General features: G+C 38.2%; 1 protein-coding gene across 1 annotated transcript; it reads right to left on the bottom strand.

The window, feature by feature from the left end:
• Positions 1-5,463: 5,463 nt before the first annotated feature.
• Positions 5,464-13,875, bottom strand: LOC146672892 (uncharacterized). The gene is made up of 11 exons (XM_085401650.1): positions 13,568-13,875; positions 12,714-12,941; positions 12,325-12,478; positions 12,053-12,125; positions 11,464-11,806; positions 10,877-10,972; positions 10,035-10,345; positions 8,734-8,915; positions 8,165-8,334; positions 7,342-7,556; positions 5,464-6,815 (listed from the first exon to the last, which is right to left on the bottom strand). Exons 1-11 carry the CDS (start codon positions 13,873-13,875, stop codon positions 6,583-6,585), a joined length of 2,313 nt encoding a protein of 770 aa, XP_085257776.1. The 3' UTR covers positions 5,464-6,582.
• Between the last annotated feature and the right edge of the window lie 11,058 nt (positions 13,876-24,933).

The raw sequence follows: 24,933 nt of genomic DNA, 5'->3' as shown, positions 1-24,933 counted from the left end.
CTGTGAACATGATTGTTGGGCTTCATTTCTGTGCTGAACACTCATTTAAGATTAGTTAGTAAATAACAATTAATGTTGTTCATGAGACTAAAGTCATCTCACTGTGGCAATGTAAATATAATATGGCTAATATTATAGTATTGTCAGATTATTATGATATATATATATATATATATATATATATATATATATATAGAGCGCAGTCCTGGGAACAGCTAAGATACTGCGCAGGACCCTCAAGCTCCCAGGCCTCTGGTAGAGGACCCGAGCTTGAAGGATAAACCGCCCGCAGGGGCGTGCTGGGTGTTTTTATATATATATATATATATATATATACCATGCAATTATATACCATCCTTACCATGCATGGAGGGTTTCACCCCAAGTCCAGCACCCTGAGGCTGTACGCTAAGCGGAAGGAAGGGGGCCGGGGACTGGTGAGTGTCAGCACCACAGTCCAGGATGAGACAACGAACATCCAAGAATACATTGGGAAGATGGCCCCAACTGACCGAGTGCTCAGTGAATACCTCAGGCAGCAGAAACCCAAGAAAGAGGAGGGAGACGAGGAACCATCATGGAAGGACAGGCCCCTGCACGGTATGTACCACCGGCAGATAGAGGAGGTGGCTGATATCCAGAAATCCTACCAGTGGCTGGACAAATCTGGACTGAAAGACAGCACAGAGGCACTAATCATGGCAGCACAAGAACAAGCTCTGAGTACAAGATCCATAGAGGCTGGGGTCTATCACACCAGGCAAGACCCCAGGTGCAGGCTGTGTAAAGATGCCCCAGAGACAATCCAGCACATAACAGCAGGGTGCAAGATGCTAGCAGGCAAGGCATACATGGAACGCCATAACCAAGTGGCCGGCATAGTGTACAGGAACATCTGTGCCGAGTATAACCTGGAAGTCGCGAGGTCAAAATGGGAGATGCCCCCAAGGGTGGTGGAGAATGACCGAGCTAAGATCCTGTGGGACTTCCAGATACAGACGGACAAAATGGTGGTGGCTAACCAACCGGACATAGTGGTGGTAGACAAACAGAAGAAGACGGCGTAGTGATCGATGTAGCGGTTCCGAATGACAGCAATATCAGGAAGAAGGAACACGAGAAGCTGGAGAAATACCAAGGGCTCAGAGAAGAGCTCGAGAGGATGTGGAGGGTGAAAGTAACGGTGGTCCCCGTGGTAATCGGAGCACTAGGTGCGGTGACTCCCAAGCTAGGCGAGTGGCTCCAGCAGATCCCGGGAATAACATCGGAGATCTCTGTCCAGAAGAGCGCAGTCCTGGGAACAGCTAAGATACTGCGCAGGACCCTCAAGCTCCCAGGCCACTGGTAGAGGACCCGAGCTTGAAGGATTTACCGCCCGCAGGGGCGTGCTGGGTGTTTTATATATATATATATATATATATATATATATATATATTATGGAATGCCCTTTAGGAAAATATTATATATATATTCCAACCAAAGTCTGAATATATAGAATGATCTTTAGAATATATAGAATGAAACTTGAATATATAGAATGATCTTTTGAATATATAGAATGAAGCTTGAATATATAGAATGATCTTTTGAATATATAGAATGAAGCTTGAATATATAGAATGATCTTTTGAATATATAGAATTAAGCTTGAATATATAGAATGAAACTTGAATATATAGAATGATCTTTTGAATATATAGAATAATCTTTTGAATATATAGAATGAAGCTTGAATATATAGAATGATCTTTTGAATATATAGAATGAAGCTTGAATATATAGAATGATCTTTTGAATATATAGAATGAAACTTGAATATATAGAATGATCTTTTGAATATATAGAATGAAGCTTGAATATATAGAATGATCTTTTGAATATATAGAATGAAGCTTGAATATATAGAATGAAACTTGAATATATAGAATGATCTTTTGAATATATAGAATAATCTTTTGAATATATAGAATGAAGCTTGAATATATAGAATGATCTTTTGAATATATAGAATGAAACTTGAATATATAGAATGATCTTTTGAATATATAGAATGAAGCTTGAATATATAGAATGAAACTTGAATATATATAGAATGATCTTTTGAATATATAGAATGAAACTTGAATATATAGAATGATCTTTTGAATATATAGAATGAAGCTTGAATATATAGAATGATCTTTTGAATATTAAGAATGAAACTTGAATATATAGAATGATCTTTTGAATATATAGAATGAAACTTGAATATATATAGAATGATCTTTTGAATATATAGAATGAAACTTGAATATATAGAATGAAACTTGAATATATAGAATGATCTTTTGAATATATAGAATGATCTTCTGAATATATAGAATGAAACTTGAATATATAGAATGATCTTTTGAATATATAGAATGAAACTTGAATATATAGAATGAAACTTGAATATATAGAATGATCTTTTGAATATATAGAATGAAACTTGAATATATAGAATGATCTTTTGAATATATAGAATGAAACTTGAATATATAGAATGAAACTTGAATATATAGAATGATCTTTTGAATATATAGAATGAAACTTGAATATATATAGAATGATCTTTTGAATATATAGAATGAAACTTGAATATATAGAATGATCTTTTGAATATATAGAATGAAGCTTGAATATATAGAATGATCTTTTGAATATATAGAATGAAACTTGAATATATAGAATGAAACTTGAATATATAGAATGATCTTCTGAATTTATAGAATGAAACTTGAATATATAGAATGATCTTTTGAATATATAGAATGATCTTCTGAATATATAGAATGATCTTTTGAATATATAGAATGAAACTTGAATATATAGAATGATCTTTTGAATATATAGAATGAAACTTGAATATATAGAATGAAACTTGAATATATAGAATGATCTTTTGAATATATAGAATGAAACTTGAATATATATAGAATGATCTTTTGAATATATAGAATGAAACTTGAATATATAGAATGATCTTTTGAATATATAGAATGAAGCTTGAATATATAGAATGATCTTTTGAATATATAGAATGAAACTTGAATATATAGAATGAAACTTGAATATATAGAATGATCTTTTGAATATATAGAATGATCTTCTGAATATATAGAATGAAACTTGAATATATAGAATGATCTTTTGAATATATAGAATGAAACTTGAATATATAGAATGAAACTTGAATATATAGAATGATCTTTTGAATATATAGAATGAAACTTGAATATATAGAATGATCTTTTGAATATATAGAATGAAACTTGAATATATAGAATGATCTTTTGAATATATAGAATGAAACTTGAATATATAGAATGTATGAACCTCATTTTTAGAGATGGTGTGTTTCTGAATTCTCTGCCTTTACAAAATGGCATCAGCTGAACTATTTCAGTACTTTTTAGAGCTTGACAACTGTTTTGCGACAGCTGTTCAAATCGCAAATGGTAGAAATAATTTGGAATTTATACTACGTCACCTTGAAGAACACGTTTTCATTATTGCAACATTTCTAGTGCTCATGAATAATGTTCAACAAAATGTTTCTGGGAGAAGATTATGCACACTTCTTGAGGGAATTTATCAATCACTGATGGAGATGTCAACTGAGCTAACACTTCGAGCAGAAGCTGAAGCACATGTTATGGGCTCATTATATCATTCTACATCTCAAAGAGGAAGGCCAAGGTAAGTGATAAAAATGGAAACAAATTCATTCATAATGTGTATGGCACTTTAAAGAGTCAAGAGATGGCAAACAAGATAATGAATGCAAGAAATAAGAAAGAAGTTAACATATTTCTTCTTTTGTTTCTAACTCTTTTAGGTACAACATACCAGCTACTCAGCTGACTGACATGCGAGACTTGGGGTTTAGTTGGATGGCCATATCTCAAATGTTGTCAGTAAATGTTCGAACACTGTACAACCACAGGATACAACTAGGTTTAGTGGACTATGGAACTTTTAATAATATTTCAAATGTGGATCTTGATCATCTCATTACTGCGATTCTTACACATACCCCTGGCTCAGGAGAATCCTACATTAGTGGTAGTTTGAGAGGAAGAGGAATCAGAGTTCAGCGGTGGCGAGTGCGAGAACGTTTAAGAATAGTTGATCCAGTGGGAAGAGCTTTGAGAGGATGGAGAGCAATTCAGCGGAGGGTCTACAATGTCACTGTCCCAAATCAAGTGTGGTATGCCTTTTTTCACGTCTTAAATTTGATTAATGTTAATTATTACTTCCTGCATTGTAGTAATATAATATTTTGTTTGTGTTTTAATAAACAATGTTGTATAATGTCTGGGTTTAAAATATTGCTTATCTCCAGAAATAGGTTACATGACAGAAGTACAATGTCAAAGTCATAACCTTTATTTTAATGTACATCTAGTGTCATAATAATAATATATTTCTTCTTATTCCAGGCATATTGACACAAACCATAAGTTAAATCCTTGGGGGTTTGTGTTTCATGGAGGAGTTGACGGCTACAGTCGCTGCATTACCTACATGAGATGCTGCACAGATAACAGAGCATCAACTGCTATGCAACTTTTCCAGAGTGCCGTTGATCTCTTTGGCCTCCCACAACGTGTCAGGGGTGATGCTGGCAGTGAGAATATTGATATTGCACGGTTTATGATTGAACATCGAGGGCCAAACAGAGGAAGCTTTATGGTTGGACGAAGTGTGCATAATCAAAGAATTGAAAGATTGTGGGGTGAACTAAACAGAGTTGTGTCAGCATACTTTAAAGACCTTTTCCTCTTTATGGAAAATGTTGGGATTTTAGATAGCACTGATCCATTTCATATTAGGGCTCTTCACCATGTATATCTTCCAAGAATTAACAGATCTGTGGATGAATTTGTAAATCAGTGGAACCATCACAGCTTAAGGACAATGGAAAATCACTCCCCGCTGCAGCTGTGGACTGTTGGAATGTTGCAACTTCCTCAGCATCACAGAGTCTCAGTCAAGTGCACTTCAGACATCGTTCTTACCATCACCAGCAGTTGACGGCTGACTTGAGGCAGCTCGACCCCTTGAGTGACGATGGAAATCATGGGATAGAAGTTTTTTTGACAGCATGCCGCATGCTTCAGTTAAGTTATTAGTAAATTTGTTTGTGTTAATTAAAAAATGTATTTGAGTGCCAGACACTAAAAATTGTGAAATATCATGATACTGAAAAGGGTCCAAGACTATTATTTATGTAAAAGTAAGGTAAGATAAAAAGACTGGTTTTATCTTCATATTCACTTGTGAAATTTAAATCATAAAAGTAGACAAATAAAGTGTTTAGACTACACTTTTCTTTCATGACAAACCTTGTCACAGTACAAAATGTTACAGTATATGTTACATATGATTGTATGATGTACAAATGTATCTGTTAATAAACAGGAATTATGATTCATTCATTAAATAAAATATGTTATACATTTTAAACTCTTTAAACTTTTTTTTTTAAAGACACAAATTACATAAAAAGTAGAAACACAGAACACTTTATTTGTGTATTTCTAGTACCCATAGGAAGGAAATAATATTCTGCAGTAATAGGGCTGGTCTTAAAAAAACAAAATGAAAGAGGAAAAAAAAACCCAAACAATCTACAATGGGCCTGTGTTATCAAGTAGTATAGTAAAATATGCAAACAAAATCCTTAAAACACTCCCTGCAAACCAGGTAATGTTTATTGTCATTATTATTATTATTATTGTTTATAATACTTTGATAACATATAATACTTTGATAAGATTGTAATGTCATATAGTGTGATATAATGTTCATATTTCAACCTGTAACATAACCAGGTTTGACCAAACCAATGTCTGTCACATTTATAGACAACTTTGCTGCCAGTGTTGGAGATACTGTCTTTCTACCTTTTAGTATGTAGGGTTACTGTAATACTTTTCAAAACTTTACCAAAACCTAACAAAAACATTTTTTAAACCTGTGAGTTAAGCTAAAAGTTAAATGATATTAATACAAAGTTCTGTGTAAAGCATAAATGTTCAAATGGGACACTGAAATAAAGCTTAACTCATCTCATTTGAAAATTCACATTATGTGGAATAGTTGAACACAGGAAGCATTTGAGAAAACTTAATTTTATATAACAATGAGATTGTGGCATATTATTTTGCTCACTGCAGGGGTGCTAAATAATGTAATGTTACTATGGGTCATACCAGAGACAAAACATGCCATATAAGCTGGAAAACAAATTAACTACAATCAAAAAACAAAAAAATGCACATGTATAAACTGAAACAAAATTATTCCATCCATTCTCTTCGGCTTATCAAATCCATGTCTGATTTGAAAGTAGTGTGCACTGCATGAACTGGTATTTAAGCTGTAATTTGAAAGACACACATGAAGCTTATTTAGGCTATATAGTCCTACTGCTGTCCAGGATGTACTCTGATGTGGGGTTAACAACATTAACAAAAAACAAGAAAATAAAATATGCATATGCAAAATAGAAAAAAACCCAAATCCTCATCATGTCACCAATCCTTAAGAAAAACATCATGCTCTTCCAAATCCTGGTGAATTCCGTATTGCAAAATCCATGTCTGATTTGAAAGTAGTGTACACTGCATGAACTGGTATACGAAGGATATTTTCACAAGTATTGGCCACTGGGAATCTGCAGTTAGTGACGAACTCAAGGCTTGGCTTTGGAGAAAAACCCAGGGCTGGTATGCTGTCACATCCAGTGCAGAAAACAAGAATATCTTCCAAAGAGACATCATTTTCAACTATAAGATAAAAAAATAAACAATGGTAATGAGATTCTGACTAAGACTACTGATGTACAGATACATTAAATTACCAAAAGATTAAATCAAAAGTGAAACATGTATATTTTTTTAAAAGTAAGCTGTAATTTGAAAGACACACATGAAGCTTATTTAGTCTATACAGTGAAACCACAATGTCAAAAAAAGAAGTTAGTGGAGACCACAACATATTAAATGTACGTGGATGCAGCAATAGCCTATTATTTGTACTCAGTATACAGAATTGGTAATAACTTATTTATTTAGTTATCCTCCTATTTATCCTGTTATTTATTTATCCTGTTATTTATTTATCCTGTTAATACACTGAAGTCAAACTGAAATCACATTTGGATACAATGTTCTTTGTAAACCCAGCACTTGCATCAGTACTGTCTATCTACCTTTTTTGTTATGGCATCTATGTCTCTAATTTCATGATGCTGCTGCACAAAAGTGAGAATTTTGATTTATGGTCAAACAATGTGCCAAGTAGTAAACTCACATTCTGCCTCCTGAAGATAGTCTTGCCAGAAAGCCAGGGTCCAGCACTCATCTTGAAATGCATTACTCCCTCGTTCGGAGTGAATGATCTGGAATAGATTCTCCCTATCAGTTGCTCTGAGAGCCATTCCAGCTTTCAGGAAAAGGGACTTCATCTGAAGAGGGTATGTCTGTAGAGCATCTAGGACACCTAGAGACCTCAAGCCATCTCTGAACCTAGCCAAAATAAAACAAAATCAAATTGTATTTTATATTACTATTATTATATTTGTATTTGATTGGATTTGGAACCTGTATCATAACAAGAGGTTTTGAGGTTTTATCAAGAGACATTTCTGAACTAATTACATTTTACTTTCCTGTGGACTGCTGTATCAGAGGTGAAGAACATTTTTCCCCTTACAGGGCCAGACTGTCTTAGATACAGATAAAGAATGCCTATACATGGAACAACTGAGCTGAAATATGATACACAGGGACCTGTCATGAATTGAAGTAAAAGTGACAAATTGCTTTCAAATACATCTGGTCTCTTGTTCCATTGGCATACCTTTTCTGTCAGTCTACAGTCAACCCAAATGCTACTCAATTTGAATCTATTTTTATTTACATATTTAAACACATGCCTACATCGGCACAGATTCAACGTTTTATGTGAATTTTAATCTCATGAATGAAAGATATCTGTTTTGTTATGAACTGTACTAGAATGGAGCGCTACAGACCTGTACCACCCAAACAGGCTAATACCATTGTTTCACAACACAATGACTTTAGTTTGACAGGCTTAATTTTTTACCATTACAGTATGTGTTTAGACATACCTTTCAAAAGGTGCACGGGTCCGTTGAAGGACATACCAGTGAGCCAGATCCAAAGCAGTTTCTTGTTTGTTTTGAAGTGTTATGCAAACATTGTGACCAGCAAGACTGCTCAAGCTGGCTGCCTGTGCAACTGCATCTTGCAGCTGTAGATCATTCTCGGCCTGTATGATCTAAAAACAATATGAGGAAATTATAAAATGAATTATTTGACTCTACTATTTAGTAGAACATACAAAACTAATAGCTTCAGTGTTTAATTAGTACATTAACCCTATGAAACCCCATAACCGATCAGGAGGCTGAGGTACAAGTTATTAAGCTGGAAAACAAGTGCAATCATTAAATTCTGAAAACTGAAACTTGGAGTTTCTTGAGCAGTAACCAACAGAACCACAACCTGCCACACACATTTTTAGTTCTTCCTTCTTGTAGCCATTAAAATGTTTGATCTTTTACTAGAAAGGTGCAGGACTCGGGCAAGAAAAATTAGGAAAGTGTTAGTAAAAATGTTGGACAAGCAAAAAAAGACCTACAATGAAATTGAAAGAACCAAAGGAAAATATGCTCACCGACTGCACTTGTGACCTTGTTTCCTCATCAGTAATATGATCAGTGCTGACTTTTACATTGTCTGGACCCTTTTGAAGACACTCATACAAGAGTTCAGACAAGAAACATGGACTCTGTCCCCCGTGGGCAATTGACATTGCCATGATCTGGCCAGCATAGTAGTATCCATTATCTTTCATTGCTGTTAACAAATAAAATAAAACATCATCTCAAAAGCTTGCATCATTATTTTTGTTACTGTGGCATTTTTAATATTACAAATGTTATTTCTGAAAAAAGTATTGCCCATACAGTTGCACCCATAATAGTTTGGATAATGACAAAATCATCTTAATTCTGCTGTGCACCACCACCTTGGATTTTAATACCAAACAATCAAGATGATACTAAAGTGCAATTCCTTCGAGGTATTTTATTAAAAAATGGCACCAGCTGATTAGTAATTACAGTCAATTTTATACATTATCCACCATCTTTAAAGATGGTTGCTTTAGACAAGTGATTGAAAGCTAACACCATTTTATGTATTATTTTTAATACAAGGATTAAAATTCTTTACAATTCTTTACAGCCTTACAGTCAGATCAGGTAACTAAGCTGGCTTGTTATGCTTTGGGTTATTATCAATTTACACTGTCCAATCAATTTAGCATTTGCATTTGGCTGAATCTGAACAGATTGCCCTTTACACTTCACAAATCACCAGTGATATCATTGACAACAGTAGTGGCTTGGTTCTATGGCAGCTACTCATGCCCGTGTCATAACACTGCTTCCACTATGTGTGACTTAAGCTATTCTTTTCTTTACTATGCTTTTCTCCTTCCATCATTTTGGTTAATCTTGGTGTCATCTGTCCATATCTTCATAGTAGTATAGCATAGTTCTTTTAGATGTTTTCTGGCAAAGTCCTTCCAGTTATTTACTATTGCACCTTGTTGTAAAACATCTGTGTTTCCATTCATAAGTGCATCTCTTGATTGTTGAATTACACCATATCAGTCATTTGAGTAATTACTTTTGAGAAATGAGAGAGCATGTATAAAAATGGCCAGAATTTCTAAATATGTAGTACTGTTTCAAACCTTTCAACTAAAGCAGACAATCTTCCCTTCAGTCAATCTAGGTTTAATTTTTTAAAATCCTCTGTGGTGGTGCAAAAATTCTGTCATTGCCAAAAAAATGTGTTTAGTTAACTGTATGAGATACTAAACTCGTACATGTAATCACAAACCAATTGATGTATAATGTATTGATGTAAAATAAATCAAATGGCAACAATTAATTAAATCATAAGTACCTTTAGAATTGCACGTAAGAACTTTAGCATTGGGTGGACCTTCAAAGATGCCAAGTTTGTCCTTGACTTCACAGAGGCAAAGTCGGAAGAACTCCCGAGTAGGTCCTCCATTGTCAACAGCACCCTCAGATATTCCATAGTCATCAGTAAACTTCACATCTATTTTTTTCTCTGGTGAAAAATTGGATCTGCCCATGGCTCTGGATGCTCCATCCCACACATTTCGCCTTATGATGTTGAAGCGTACAGTGCTGTCATTATTTACTCTAGTAACAATCTGCTCCAAGATTCTCTCTAAGCTCTGGACGTCACTGAAACATACACACACACAAAAAAAAAAAACAGTAAAGAAATATACTAGTCTCAATGGCAATAACCCACCAACAGAATAATGATGTACCATCCTTAAGACTGTAATTGATATTTAACAAAAAAGAGATACAAATCAAGGATGTTTGTGATAATGGAAAAAAGATTAAGTTTAAGTTAAATTAAGTTTACATTTTTATCTTGTCACAAATACACTAGTATTTATAAATAGTATAAATACACTATATAAATACAAGCAGAACAAGAAAAACAACAAGATCCAACACTGACAACCAATCTCCATTCAAAAAAGTAAAAATAAACCAAAACATATATCAAGTAAAATACAAGTAATCTGATAGCCTTGGTAATCTTCTAATGACAACAGAAATCGCAGGTTGCAGTTTGTAGTTTGCTTATTCAAACTGATCCAAAACTAGACAGTAGGTGACTCCTTTTCCGCAACAAACATAAAATAATGGTTAATATGTTGACCTTTCAACATGACATGTAAAAGTTTGTGTTGTACTGACCTTTCACTTGCACTTGAGTCTAAAGACCTTGAAATGGCTTCTTGGAGGTCGGGGTCATCTGACAGGTATTCTTCCTCAAACAGGCCAAGATATGTACTGCAAAGCCAGAATGTTTTGTAAATGATTTAGTTAAATTACATATAAATGATGTTGACATAATTACATTATCACATTATCACAATACATAGATTGGCCTCAGCATTATTAAAGTTGTGTGGGATCATCTTGACAGAGAACAGAACAAAAAGCCTGGAAAACTATTCCTGAACCATGCTTAAAGAAATTCAATAAAAAGAAGACATCACCACCAAGAAAGCTTGGTTAAGAGAGTTCAAGCTATGTTGAAGACTAAAGTAGCTCATATCACATTTTGAATTTTAAGCTCATTAAAATTCTACAAGTTTTGTTCTACTCTAATATACTGCGCTTCCATGTCTGTTTGTAGACAGAATTTTGTAGACTTCAGTAAATCACTGCGCTTCTTTCCTATTTTTCCAGCAAAATACAAAGAAAGCAGGGGTGGCTCATGACTTTTGCACAATATAGCTCAAAAGATTAAAAGATACAAACATGTACAAAACACATACCTGTAGGATGTGCTGGATAAACTTGGCTGGGTAGGTCCATTGGACACACTGGAGGTGTTACTAGAGAAAACACGTGTGTCACCAGTAACACTGGCAGAAGAACCCACTGATAAGCCAGGTGTGTTGTAACTGACAAAGGCAGATGTTCCACTGGAGTAAGGCTCATCCTCATCAGTAGCAACGACAGCAGGATTGGTGGACATTGTGAGGGTGTCAGCAGAGATGGAAGATTCAACAGTACAAACATCTTGGGTAGCAACGCACCAGATGACCTCATCATCAACAGACATGGACTGTGCGTTAACAATGGGAATGGCTGAGGGAACTTCTTTAGAAATTTCAACTGTGAGAACACAAAGAACAGGAGTTTAACTTTTGAATAACATCTAATCACATATATAGCTTTTACTTTTCATGTATTTAGGGGTACATTTCTTCCTGCTCAAAATATCAAACTAAATTTAAATATGATTTTAACAAAGACTTGACACTTAACTAAAGACACAATGCCTAAGATGACTAAGTAACAGACACTGAACCAACTTAATTTACAGTTTATTTGGAGCGACTTTTAGATAGGAATATTTACCACATTTGTCAGAATTCAACGTTTCTGTGAAATCCTGCCTGCTTGTATGGCTACTCTCTCCATCAGAATATGTCTGTAAATTAAAACAGATAATACATTTCATTACACTGACAACAAAATGTCATAATAAATATTAGTAATATGTTTATGTATTATGTATTAAAACATAATACAAGTGACAATGTTTAAGGGAGTTTAAAATCCATCTTTGCCTTTTTCACTCTCATTTTATGAACATACATACATTTGCTGAAATGATCAGGGTTACTTACTGATTCATTGTCCTCACATAAGATGACCTTGTCAGGTCTGACATAAATTGACTTCTGATGAAACAGTTTTTTCACAAGGTCTCCATTCAAAGTCTGTTTGGAAGTGAGTGATGGCTCAACTAGTTTGGTGTGGCATGCCAGCAAAATCTGTAGCCTAGGGGAGGAAGAAAACATAGTGTATATGAAATTTTTGTTAAGGCTAACAGACTACAATACAATATAATACATTAAAAGGCTTAATTTTTGTTAACTCTAAAAGATATCAATCCAGTCATCTGATTGGTGCTCCCAGATCCTTTTTGGAAATACCCAAAGTTGACCTTTAATAGTATAATAATCTAAGTAACAAAAGATATATATTTTTTTATAAAAAAGGATCTAATGCTTACCTGCATCCTTCAACAACTGGCTGGAAGGCAGTCCTTATTGCCTGCATTACTTTGTCTGAGTCCCAGTCACAGCTAAACTCCAGTGCAGATTTTATATGTCCATTTTCAAAAAGCCAAGCTTTTTTGTTACGCCTTGGCACATGTGCAGTTAGATGGTCCTGCAAGAGAATCACTTCTTTGGTGAAAGACTGAGCCACAGAATGTGACCTGCTCAGCTGTGCTGGAAACCTAATGGAGGATAAAGGCAAAGTAAACATTTCTGCATGTAATATACTCACACTTCTCTGATCAATGAAGTACATTTAATTTAAAAAAAATACACCATGCTGTACACATGTCTAATCTGCATTAATAAACACCCTCTAGCCCCATGGTAGCTAGGATAGTCTCTTGGAATCCTGAATTGGATAAGTGGAAGAGAATGGATGGATGAATGGATGGATAGATGATGGAAGATAGTGGGATGGGTGGGTGGAGAAACTTAACAATCACATAAACAAATGTCATCAATTCACGGAGTACTTTTTGTTGCTTTAAAAAAGGTTTCATTAAATTATATACTGCCAACAACTATGTATTGTAACAACTGATGTGCTTTGCTTTTACACAATGTTTGCAGATTAAGCTTACGGGACGTGAAATATTATAGAAATCGCATTTTTCCACAATTAAACAAATTAACTGTTGTGCACAGTTTAGTCTCCACGTTCACACGCTGTCAGTCTATCACACAGTTTTTTTGTTTTGTTTTTTTTGTGATATTTTTGTTTACTTAGCTTCGTCGAGCAATTGAAACCTACGGGCTATTACTAACCTTCCACTAGTTATTTCAGTGAATTTAGTTCTGTTCTTACCTCTTCTGCCTTGGGCCCTTTTGAGTAAAAGGTCTAAGATTGTAGATGGGACCTGTTGTGGGGCACTCCTGTGATGTGGAAGGCACGTTCTCCATAACGTTAGCTGGATAACCAGGGGTTATCTGACCGGAGAGGTTCACTGCATTTGGTCTTCCTCGATGAAAAAGTGAATAAATTTCTTCATCAGTAGTACGATGCGGTACACTAGTACAAATATTAGGTTGCCCAGAACATGCATTTGCCAGGGTGTTAATTAGCTTCTCATTACTTAGAATTTGAGCCACAAAATTCCGTGCGGACTGGCTCATAGTGCCATTCCTCGCAGGTACAAACAAGGAAAACACTAGATGGCGCAAGCGCCTCCGTGACGTCAAGTTTCATTCTATATATTCCGAAGATCATTTTATATATTCAAGTTTCATTTCATATATTCAGAAGATCGTTCTATATATTCAAAAGATCATTCTATATATTCAAGTTTCATTCTATATATTCAGACTTTGGTTGGAATATATATATAATATTTTCCTAAAGGGCATGCCATAATATATATATATATATATATATATATAAAAAAAAAAAAACACCCAGCGCGCCCCTGCGGGCGGTTTATCCTTCAAGCTCGGGTCCTCTACCAGAGGCCTGGGAGCTTGAGGGTCCTGCGCAGTATCTTAGCTGTTCCCAGGACTGCGCTCTTCTGGACAGAGATCTCCGATGTTATTCCCGGGATCTGCTGGAGCCACTCGCCTAGCTTGGGAGTCACCGCACCTAGTGCTCCGATTACCACGGGGACCACCGTTACCTTCACCCTCCACATCCTCTCGAGCTCTTCTCTGAGCCCTTGGTATTTCTCCAGCTTCTCGTGTTCCTTCTTCCTGATATTGCTGTCATTCGGAACCGCTACATCGATCACTACGGCCGTCTTCTTCTGTTTGTCTACCACCACTATGTCCGGTTGGTTAGCCACCACCATTTTGTCCGTCTGTATCTGGAAGTCCCACAGGATCTTAGCTCGGTCATTCTCCACCACCCTTGGGGGCATCTCCCATTTTGACCTCGGGACTTCTAGGTTATACTCGGCACAGATGTTCCTGTACACTATGCCGGCCACTTGGTTATGGCGTTCCATGTATGCCTTGCCTGCTAGCATCTTGCACCCTGCTGTTATGTGCTGGATTGTCTCTGGGGCATCTTTACACAGCCTGCACCTGGGGTCTTGCCTGGTGTGATAGACCCCAGCCTCTATGGATCTTGTGCTCAGAGCTTGTTCTTGTGCTGCCATGATTAGTGCCTCTGTGCTGTCTTTCAGTCCAGCTTTGTCCAGCCACTGGTAGGATTTCTGGATATCAGCCACCTCCTCTATCTGCCGGTGGTACATACCGTGCAGGGGCCTGTCCTTCCATGATGGTTCCTCGTCTCCCTCCTCTTTCTTGGGTTTCTGCTGCCTGAGGTATTCACTGAGCACTCGGTCAGTTGGGGCCATCTTCCCAATGTATTCTTGGATGTTCCTTGTCTCATCCTGGACTGTGGTGCTGACACTCACCAGTCCCCGGCCCCCTTCCTTCCGCTTAGCGTACAGCCTCAGGGTGCTGGACTTGGGGTGAAACCTTCCATGCATGGTAAGGAGCTTTCTTGTCTTTATGTCAGTGGCTTCTATCTCCTCCTTTGGCCAGCCTATTACCCCAGCAGGGTACCTGATCACGGGCAGGGCGTACGTGTTGATGGCCCGGATCTTGTTCTTACCATTCAGCTGACTCCTCAGGACTTGCCTGACCCTCTGCAGGTACTTGGTGGTTGCAGCCTTTCTAGCGGCCTCTTCATGGTTCCCATTTGCCTGCGGGATCCCCAGGTACTTGTAACTGTCCTCTATGTCTGCAATGTTGCCTTCTGGTAGTTCAATCCCCTCAGTTCTGACTACCTTCCTTATACCTTCCTATATATATATATATATATATATATATATATATATATATATATATATATATATATATATATATATATATATATATATATATATAAGAAGACGGCCGTAGTGATCGATGTAGCGGTTCCGAATGACAGCAATATCAGGAAGAAGGAACACGAGAAGCTGGAGAAATACCAAGGGCTCAGAGAAGAGCTCGAGAGGATGTGGAGGGTGAAGGTAACGGTGGTCCCCGTGGTAATCGGAGCACTAGGTGCAGTTACTCCTAAGCTAGGCGAGTGGCTCCAGCAGATCCCGGGAATAACATCGGAGATCTCTGTCCAGAAGAGCGCAGTCCTGGGAACAGCTAAGATACTGCGCAGGACCCTCAAGCTCCCAGGCCTCTGGTAGAGGACCCGAGCTTGAAGGATAAACCGCCTGCAGGGGCGTGCTGGGTGTTTTTTATATATATATATATATATATATATATATACACACACACACACACACATATACATATATCACTGACTTTCAGCTTGTTGTGTTTGTGGATATATGACTGACTTTAATTATTAACCATTCGCACATAAATAAGTGACGTCATATTCAGTACTTTTGACAGTTCACTCTTCGGCCGCTCCATCTTATTAGGGAAATTCCACATACATAAATGTCAATTTCAAAACTCAACCCCATCATTTAATTTGTTTTTGATTGAAATTGAATATTACTTAAACTCTCTTAAATTAACTTCCAATAAAAAAGGTTTATCATTGATGGAAGTTCATTCAGAAATGTTTAACGAATGAGCTGTCACAACTTTCAAGTACAAAGTTGTGATGAAGTCCGTCACATTCCCCCCTTTTTTCTTTTTTTTCCCTTTATTTATTTATCCTTCTTATTTCATTGTGCTGTATATTGTTACTCTTATTTGCCTTGTATGTCTACTGTACAAACTGGACTGGAATGACTGACTGTTCACTTTATAATTTCAATAAAGTTTGGGGAAAAAAAAAAAAACCTCTTCGGCCGCTCCCTTCTGCCTATAGGGCTTTGGAGCGTGATGTCACGGGGGTGGGCGTGGAAAGGATTTTGGCCCGATCCGCCATTTTGGGGGTCTAAGTAAGGAGCGAAAGCATAGCCATGGTTCATACTTGCTGTGTTGTCGGCTGCAATGTTCGATCTTACGACCGGCACGGGAATAAGTTTGGATTGTCTTTTTATGCTTTCCCAACCTGGAAGCAACATGAAGGAGCTCATGTATCGGATATTACCAAACGAAGGCGTCTAGCCTGGATAGCAGCCGTGAGACGAGCTGATATCAAGTTCTGTTATGTCTCCAGATATCAGTTGGTGTGCTCAAGACATTTTCATTCCTGTAAGTTCTAAATATGTTCACATCACACTTTATAGCTGAATAATATCATCGTTGGTGGTCTCGGAAGTTATAGAAATTGCGATCAAACATCGAATGGAGTGACTTGATTGGTTGATGTAAAGACAATAAATGAAATGAGACAGGAAGGACACAAATTGGCGTTAATAATTTGCCCGATTATCAATGTGTTAATTTGCATGTACTTTACAATTACGGGCATGTAATATGATAATGTTATTTTAGCAGTTCAATGATAAATGTATAACATTAATTATGGTGGGGGGTGGAAAATGGCTATTTCACTCGATGCACTCCAGCTGACTTACTTTGACGACGTACTCAGAGTTTGGCGGCTTGAAAATAGCCAAATCTTGCACCCAGCCATTTGTAAATTGGATGTGCGCCTCCAGTGACTTGTAATTACGAAACTGGTTCGCTGTGTAAGCGCTTACTCCACAAACAAGATACGTGAAGATATCGGGGTAGGACAGTGGCGGTAAGTCGTCTGGGTCTTTACTCCACTGCCGTATTTCATATGGGTCCAGATTTGCGATGCACTCTATTTTTTTCAAGTACCGCTGCTTCGCCTCTGGACGCAATCGGTCTCTATACCGTCCGTTTTCTTTTGAGCTGCTTTTAAGCATGTTTCTTGTCGTCGTCGTTCCAACACAGTGTGTTTGTTTTGATTCGTAGACCCCGAAAATGGAGCTGCGCTCCCACAATGCATTGCGGCGTGACGTCAACTCCAAAGCCCTATTTTGCGGCAAAATTATCCACATCCACCGCCGCGCTATGAATTGTGGGATATATGGGACCACGAAGCGTGCACCGGACCGCGCTTGATATTTGGGGAAATCAACGGCGCATTTGGAGTATGCATTTGAAGTACACTTCGAATTGGGACAGCCGTCGTCGCGTGGCGGTGACGTAACCGCACTTGAAATGCGTACTTCAAGCGTGCAGTCTCTTAATTGGGACACAGCCACCGCCTCCCGGCATGCATTGCTGTAGCACGTAATTACACAATCGAACAATAAACACATGCAACAAATATACCAGGGCCAGTTATGAATACATCTCCCCTTTCAAACAAAAACAGAATATTTCTCGTCTCAGGACAGAACTTTCAAGTGGATTTTGATTTGTATTCTTTCTCGAAGACAGAAACATCTGGCAAACAAACTGCATCACATTTCTAACCTTTTGTTTTTATTCCCCTCCCTTCTTTTTTGACAACTCTTTTTGATTGGTTTTACTCTACAAAACCATTATAACACAGTTATATAACAACAACCTTTTTCCTCTAACTTCTAACTTTTAGGTTTAACTCTTGCCCTCCCTGACTTGGTTCTGACCACATCAGTGTTAACAGGTGTAGCAGGGATCACACTGGGTGTTTGTGGTTTCTGCAGCACAGGCGCATTAGCAGGTTCATGCACTGGTGAACTTACGCCTCCCTTGTGGCAGCTCCACTGTGTATGATCGGGGTGTAGAGTGATTTTGGATAACAGTGCCTGCAGTTTTGACATCAGTCACCCAAACTTGCTCTCCTGCGGTCAGGCTGCATAAAGGTTTTGCGTGGTGGCGCCTGTTGAAGTTGGCTGTGTCCGTCGTCCTCTTCTCCCTTTCCTTTTGAGCGAGCAGTGCGGCAGTGTAGGCTCCAGCTGCGATGGAAGTGTCGGCAGTGTGGTTCGCAGCCCATTAGAAGCTCTGCGGGGCTGTATCCGGACTACAGGGGCGTAGCTCTATAGGCAGGAAGAGCTGGATAAGGATCAGCTGCTTTGTTCAGAAGATTTTTTACAGTCTGCACAGCGCGTTCTGCTTCTCCATAACTTTACAGAAACTCGGGGCTGCTTGTGTTTAAAGCCGCACGCTGCTGCGAAGTCTGTGTCATCCAGGGAAGGACGGATGCTGTTTTGCTTTGCTGTGTTCTAATGTGAAGTGTGTTTATTTATTTTTGATACTGCATGTTTTTGGTTATATCTTGCGGAGTGTTTTATTTATACTGCATGTGATTTACAGAGTGCTCAGTGACACATCAGAGGCTGGGGAGGCTTGAGAGAGGAGCGGGATACGACGCCAGCGAGCAGGTAAGCGGAGGGAGCAGTCCGGCGGCTGGAGTTATTGGAGGCCAGATCACGCTTCTGTGGGGAACTAGAGGCGGCGAGACAGTGCTCTACCTCCGCGGCGAGATGGGCCGTGTGGTGTTATCTGTTTAAGTATATCCGGTTTTATGGTGAAAGAGTGTTGTGTACTGGAAGTGACCAATAAATGTGGAAGTTGTTTGCTCTACAAGGTGTCGTCTCTTTCCCTACCGAAAACCACGATATGGTGTCAGAAGTGGGATGGTTGTAAGTGCCTTATCATCGGGGAGTGACAGCAAGTGACTTTGGGAGTGGTAAAGAGTTTTCTCCAGATGAAAGATGTCGGACGAAGAAGCGGGACCCAAGACCCTAGCACAACAGTTACGCGGCCTCGCACGTCACCACCCCACCAGCGAGCTAACGGCGGCTACAATGCTATATATTCTTCCCTTAGGCCGGATCATTAGCGGTTTCAAAAATATTTCCTATCATTTGTATGCAGACGACATCCAATTATACATTTCTTTTAAATCTTGGGAATTAGACAAGCTATCCACTCTTATGGACTGTCTTAAGGAAATTAATCTTTGGATGACAAACAATTTCCTGCAGCTGAACGCAGACAAGACCGAGTGCTTAATCCTTGCCCCAGAGAATATCAAGCCCCAAATTAGTCAACATCTGGGTGCTTTTTCATCGTCGATAAAAGCCACTGCTCGGAATCTTGGGATAATTTTCGACCAATCTTTGTCCTTTGACGTTCATATTAAATCCGTGACCCGCTCCTGCTTTTTTCATTTAAGAAATATTGCCAAACTCAGGACTATTGTCTCCACAACCGAACTGGAGATGCTTGTCCACACCTTTATTTCCTCCCGGCTAGACTATTGTAATGCACTTTTCTCCTGTGTATCTAAGCCCTCACTAAATCGGCTCCAAGCGGTTCAAAATGCTGCAGCAAGGCTTTTAACCCACAGCAATAAATTTTCCCATATCACTCCTATACTAAAATCCCTGCATTGGCTTCCGGTTGGGTATAGATATAAGTTTAAAATCCTCACCTTTACGTTTATGTCTCTACAAGGTGAGGCCCCCATCTATATCTCGGAGCTTCTCCAACCCTATTCTCCAAAGCGGACCCTTAGATCCACTGATAGTGGTCGTCTATCTATTCCACAGACTCGTCTGAAAACAAAGGGGGATCACGCTTTTCAAACCCTGGCTCCGATACTGTGGAACGGTTTACCCTCCTCACTACGCACCATCAACACGGGGGCCTCTTTTAAAAAACAGCTTAAAACTCATCTGTTTAGACAGGCATTTGGGTAATGTTAATGCGTAATATGTTGTTTTATTTTATATTTATATTGTACTATTGCTTGTTTGATATGCTTTTATACTTCCTTTATGTTGCTATACTGTTTGTTTGACATGTCTTCATGTGAAGCACTTTGTAACAGCGTTTTTGTCTTAAAAAGTGCTATATAAATAAATTTTACTTACTTACTTACTAACGCTAACTTACCCCCGAATGCCACTTTCACCATCCAGCCCCCCGAGCTGTTCGATTTCTCGAAGCCACAGCATTGGGAAAAATGGATAAGGAGGTTTGAAAGATTTCGACTCACAAGCAACCTACACCTTAGCTCCGAGGCTAACCAGGTGAACACACTCATCTACTGCATGGGGGATGAAGCAGATGATATCCTCCGAGGACAAGCGTTATCTGACATACAGAGACAGCAGTATCAAGCAGTAAGAGACACTTTGGAGATGTACTTTGTTCCCAGGAAAAACATTATCTACGAAAGAGCCCGCTTTAATCAGAGAACACAGCAAGCTAATGAGACTGTAGACTCGTTTGTCACTGCACTTTACGCTTTAGCTGAAAACTGCAGTTATGGTGCGCTGCACGATGAGTTAATAAGAGATCGCCTCGTCGTGGGTCTGAAGGACATCAGCCTAGCGGAGAGACTTCAAATGGACAAAGATTTGACGTTAGAGAAAGCGGTTAACCAAGCCCGGCAGTCGGAAGCCATCAAGAAGCAGCAGTCGGACATCAGAGGGGAAAATAAAATGGAAATAGATGCTGTGACAGCAAAGCACAGGGAACAAAGGCATTCAACATTCAAACCCCGAAGGGAACGTAAATGCACAACAAAGGACAAAACACCAAATGGGAGATCATGCTACAGGTGTGGGAAAACCCCTGCACATGGTAAAGGACAATGCCCAGCCAAAGATGCAACATGTCACTCATGTGGTAAAAGAGGACACTTCGACTTCCGATGACGTCACCGTAGCAATCGGTCGAGCTCTGAACTGCTCCTGCAAGAAACTTTGCTAAATCCTTAAAATTAAGGAAAAACGCTCCGAAACACGAAAACGAAATACACTATAGACCCACGATGCCTGGACCCGGTAAAACTACCAAGGAGAAGACTAAGTCAACCACGCAAACCAAGATATCGGTGTTTGGCAGTGAAGCTAGCGCGTCTGAGACCTGCGCAGCTAACAAGCCAGCCACCATGAGCGAACACGGCCCCGCGGATAGTGGCAACATGGAGGAGAGGTTGCAGCGTGCCATACGAGAGGAGTTTGCAGGTATTGAAAACAAGCTTGCAAACGCGCAAACTGCACTTTGGGACAAGCTGGAGGGCGCTGTGGCCAAGTTTTCCAGCAAGGCAGATGAGGTTGTGGCAGCCATGAACGAAATGCAGAAAAAATTATCTGACTGTGTGGGGAGAGTAGAGCAAACGGAGAAACGCATTTCAAATGTAGAAGATGAACATGTGGTGATGGGGACCACCGTTTCAAGATTAGAAAAAGAAAATAAAGCACTGATGGATAAAGTAGTGGATTTGGAAACCAGATCCCGACGCAATAACCTCAGGTTGGTTGGAGTTCCAGAGGGAGATGAGGGCGCGGACACCTGTGGATTCCTGGAAAACTGGATAACGGACGTATTGGAGTTGAACACATCAAGGAGCCCTCTGGTTATCGAGAGAGCACATCGCATTGGCCCAACAAGAAAGCCTGAGGAACCTCCAAGAACATTAATAATGTGCTTTCTTAACTACAAACAGAAAGATATGGTGCTCAGAGCAGCAAGATCGAAAAAGGATATTTTGTACAAGAACAAAAGGGTGAGATTCTATGAGGACGTCGCCACAGAGGTGCACAAACAACAGAAGAAGTTTGGAGGGGTACGACAACAACTCTGGAAGATGGGACTGAGAAGTGGCATCGTACCACCAGCTAAACTGATAGTAACATACAAGGAACAAATCCACAGATTTAGCACACCAGAAGAAGTCCAAAGCTTCATATTCAGATCCAGGAGAGCCAGAAATGAGGATGATATTATAAGGTCTAGCAATCTGGGGTAATGATTCATTTTGGAAAAGGATATAGTTAACTTCATCAAAGCAAAAGGTAACTAAGAGCAAAGTGGGTTTTTTTTATTTTATTTTTATTTACTTTATTTTTTTATCTACATGGATACCTAGACAGACATAAAGATAATTTTCGATTTTTATTTTATCCTACTCTTTTATTCTTTACTTTTCATTTTCATTTATGTATCTAGGTTTTTTGGTTTGTTTGTTTTTTGTTTGTTTTTTGTTTTTTTGTTTGTTTAAAGAAAACAAAAAAGCAGTTAATTATTAAGGGGCAGTGGAATATTAGCAAAGCTAAAGGATTCATTAAGGATACAGGAAGCAAGGAAGAGCCAGGCATAAAGCCATAGTCATTTTACGTTAGCAGATCTTAAAACTGGGATCTGTATATGGTTAACGTTGGAAGTAGAACATTTGCATGGGTTACCCAGGAACTGGGTGGGTGGGGTTTTTTGTGTTTTTTCTTTTATACGGTTTGTTCATTTAAAGCTTGTGTTTTGTGTTCTGTTTTGTTCGCACTCTCAGACAAGTTTAGGTATTTGGCAATGCATGCGAGGCGTGTTGGCTCGGAAATTGGAAGTTAAATGTACCTCTTGGAATTGTAGAGGCCTAAAAAGTAATAAAAAGATTAAGCAAGTAATGAACAAAATGAAAGATCTGGAAGCAAAAATAATTTTTCTTCAGGAGACGCACTCGCTGGAGGAGGAACATATTAAGGTTGGCAGGAGGTGGCAGGGTTCGTTGTATGCAGCACCATTTAGATCCAATGCTCGGGGAGTAATCACATTAATACATAAATCAGTACCTTTTCAGGTCAAAAATGTAATTAAAGACAAATTTGGTAGATATTTGATCATCCAGGGATTACTTGTACAAGAAACCATTAACTTAATTAATGTATATGGACCAAATACAGATGATGATACATTTTTTACTAATCTTTTTCTCACAATTTCATCACTCCACGGAAAATGCATCATAGGAGGAGATTGGAACTGTGTTCTGGATCCCAGTAAGGATAGACAGACTGGGACTGATCAGGCCCATAACAAAAGCCGAAAGACAATTCTTAACTTCATGAAGGAACTGCATTTGATAGACATCTGGAGACAGTTAAAACCTGATGATATACTTTTTTCTTGCCATTCAAAAACGTTTAATACATATTCCAGAATAGACTATTTCTTAGTATCAGCGAGCCTCCTATCAAACATAAAGACATGTTCATATGACAGTATATTAATATCGGATCATGCTCCCTGCAATATCATATATACACATAACAACTTAATAATTGAACATAGATGGTGCTTACACCAGAAATGGCTGAATGATGAAGGATTCCTCACTTTTGTAGGAAAAGAAATAGATGAATATTTTACTATAAATAGCTCACAAACATCAGCTAGCATTAGGTGGGAGGCATTTAAGGCATGTTTAAGGGGAGTTATGATAGCATATACTTCATCGAAATCTAAAGAAAAATGCAAAACAAGACAGCAAATGGAAAAGGAAATTAAAAAACTAGAGGAACTAGTGTTTAAAAGTAGAGACCCATTAATAGAGAAAGACTTGCTAATTCTAAAAGCACAATATAATAAAGAATCGGCAGATAGAGCAGCTTCGAACATTTTGAGATTAAATCAGTCTTTTTATGAACAAGGAGAGAAACCTGGAAAAATATTAGCATGGCAAATTAAACAATTGGAAGTGCAGAAAAATATAACGTCGATTATAAACAGCAAAGGGGAAATGATAATGGATCCGAATGAAATAAACAAGGAATTTAGAAACTATTATGAAAAACTTTATGAATCCCAGGATAGATCAGATCAAAACTCCAGAAATGCGTTTCTGGATAAAATAAATATTCCTACTATCGCTGATGACGTAAAACAACAATTAGATGCAGAAATCACCGAAGAGGAAATAAGCAGGGCAATTAACAATATGAGATCAGGTAAAAAAGCTGGACCAGATGGATTCCCAATTGATTTTTATAAAAAATTTAAAAGTAAATTAATGAAACCACTATTGGAAATGTATCAGGAATCATTAAGCAAAGGAAGTCTTCCTAAATCAGTAACAGGATCACTAATCATTTTGTTACCTAAACCAGGAAAACCGAGTAATAAATGTGAAAATCTGAGGCCGATAAGCTTACTTAATTCTGATTTTAAGGTGTTGGGTAAAATATTAGCAACGCGTCTGCAAGATACTCTCCCCTCAGTAATTCATAGAGATCAAAACGGTTTTATATTGGGGCGCCAAGGTCTACATAATGTGAGAAGAGTCTTTAACATTATAGACGGACTAAACAATTCTTCAGAGAGGGCCTTTCTCTCACTGGATGCTGAAAAAGCATTCGATAGGGTCGAGTGGCCTTATCTTTTTGATGTTCTGACTAGATTTGGTTATGGAGATGTGTTTCGAAGATGGATACAATTATTACACTCAAATCCAACTGCTGAAATCTTGACAAACAAAAATATCTCTAAACCAATAAGGGTGAAACGGGGCTGTCCACAAGGCTCGCCGATAAGCCCACTGTTGTTTATATTAGCTATGGAACCCTTTGCTATAGCCGTACGTTCGAGTTTATC

This window comes from Rhamphochromis longiceps, linkage group LG3 (genome assembly GCF_057381845.1).
Source record: "Rhamphochromis longiceps isolate RC_006_pf linkage group LG3, R_longiceps_female_GT1.1, whole genome shotgun sequence".
Taxonomy (NCBI): Eukaryota; Metazoa; Chordata; class Actinopteri; order Cichliformes; family Cichlidae; genus Rhamphochromis; species Rhamphochromis longiceps.
The sequence above is the reverse complement of the archived record's forward strand: the minus strand, read 5'-3'. Positions and strand labels throughout refer to the sequence as shown.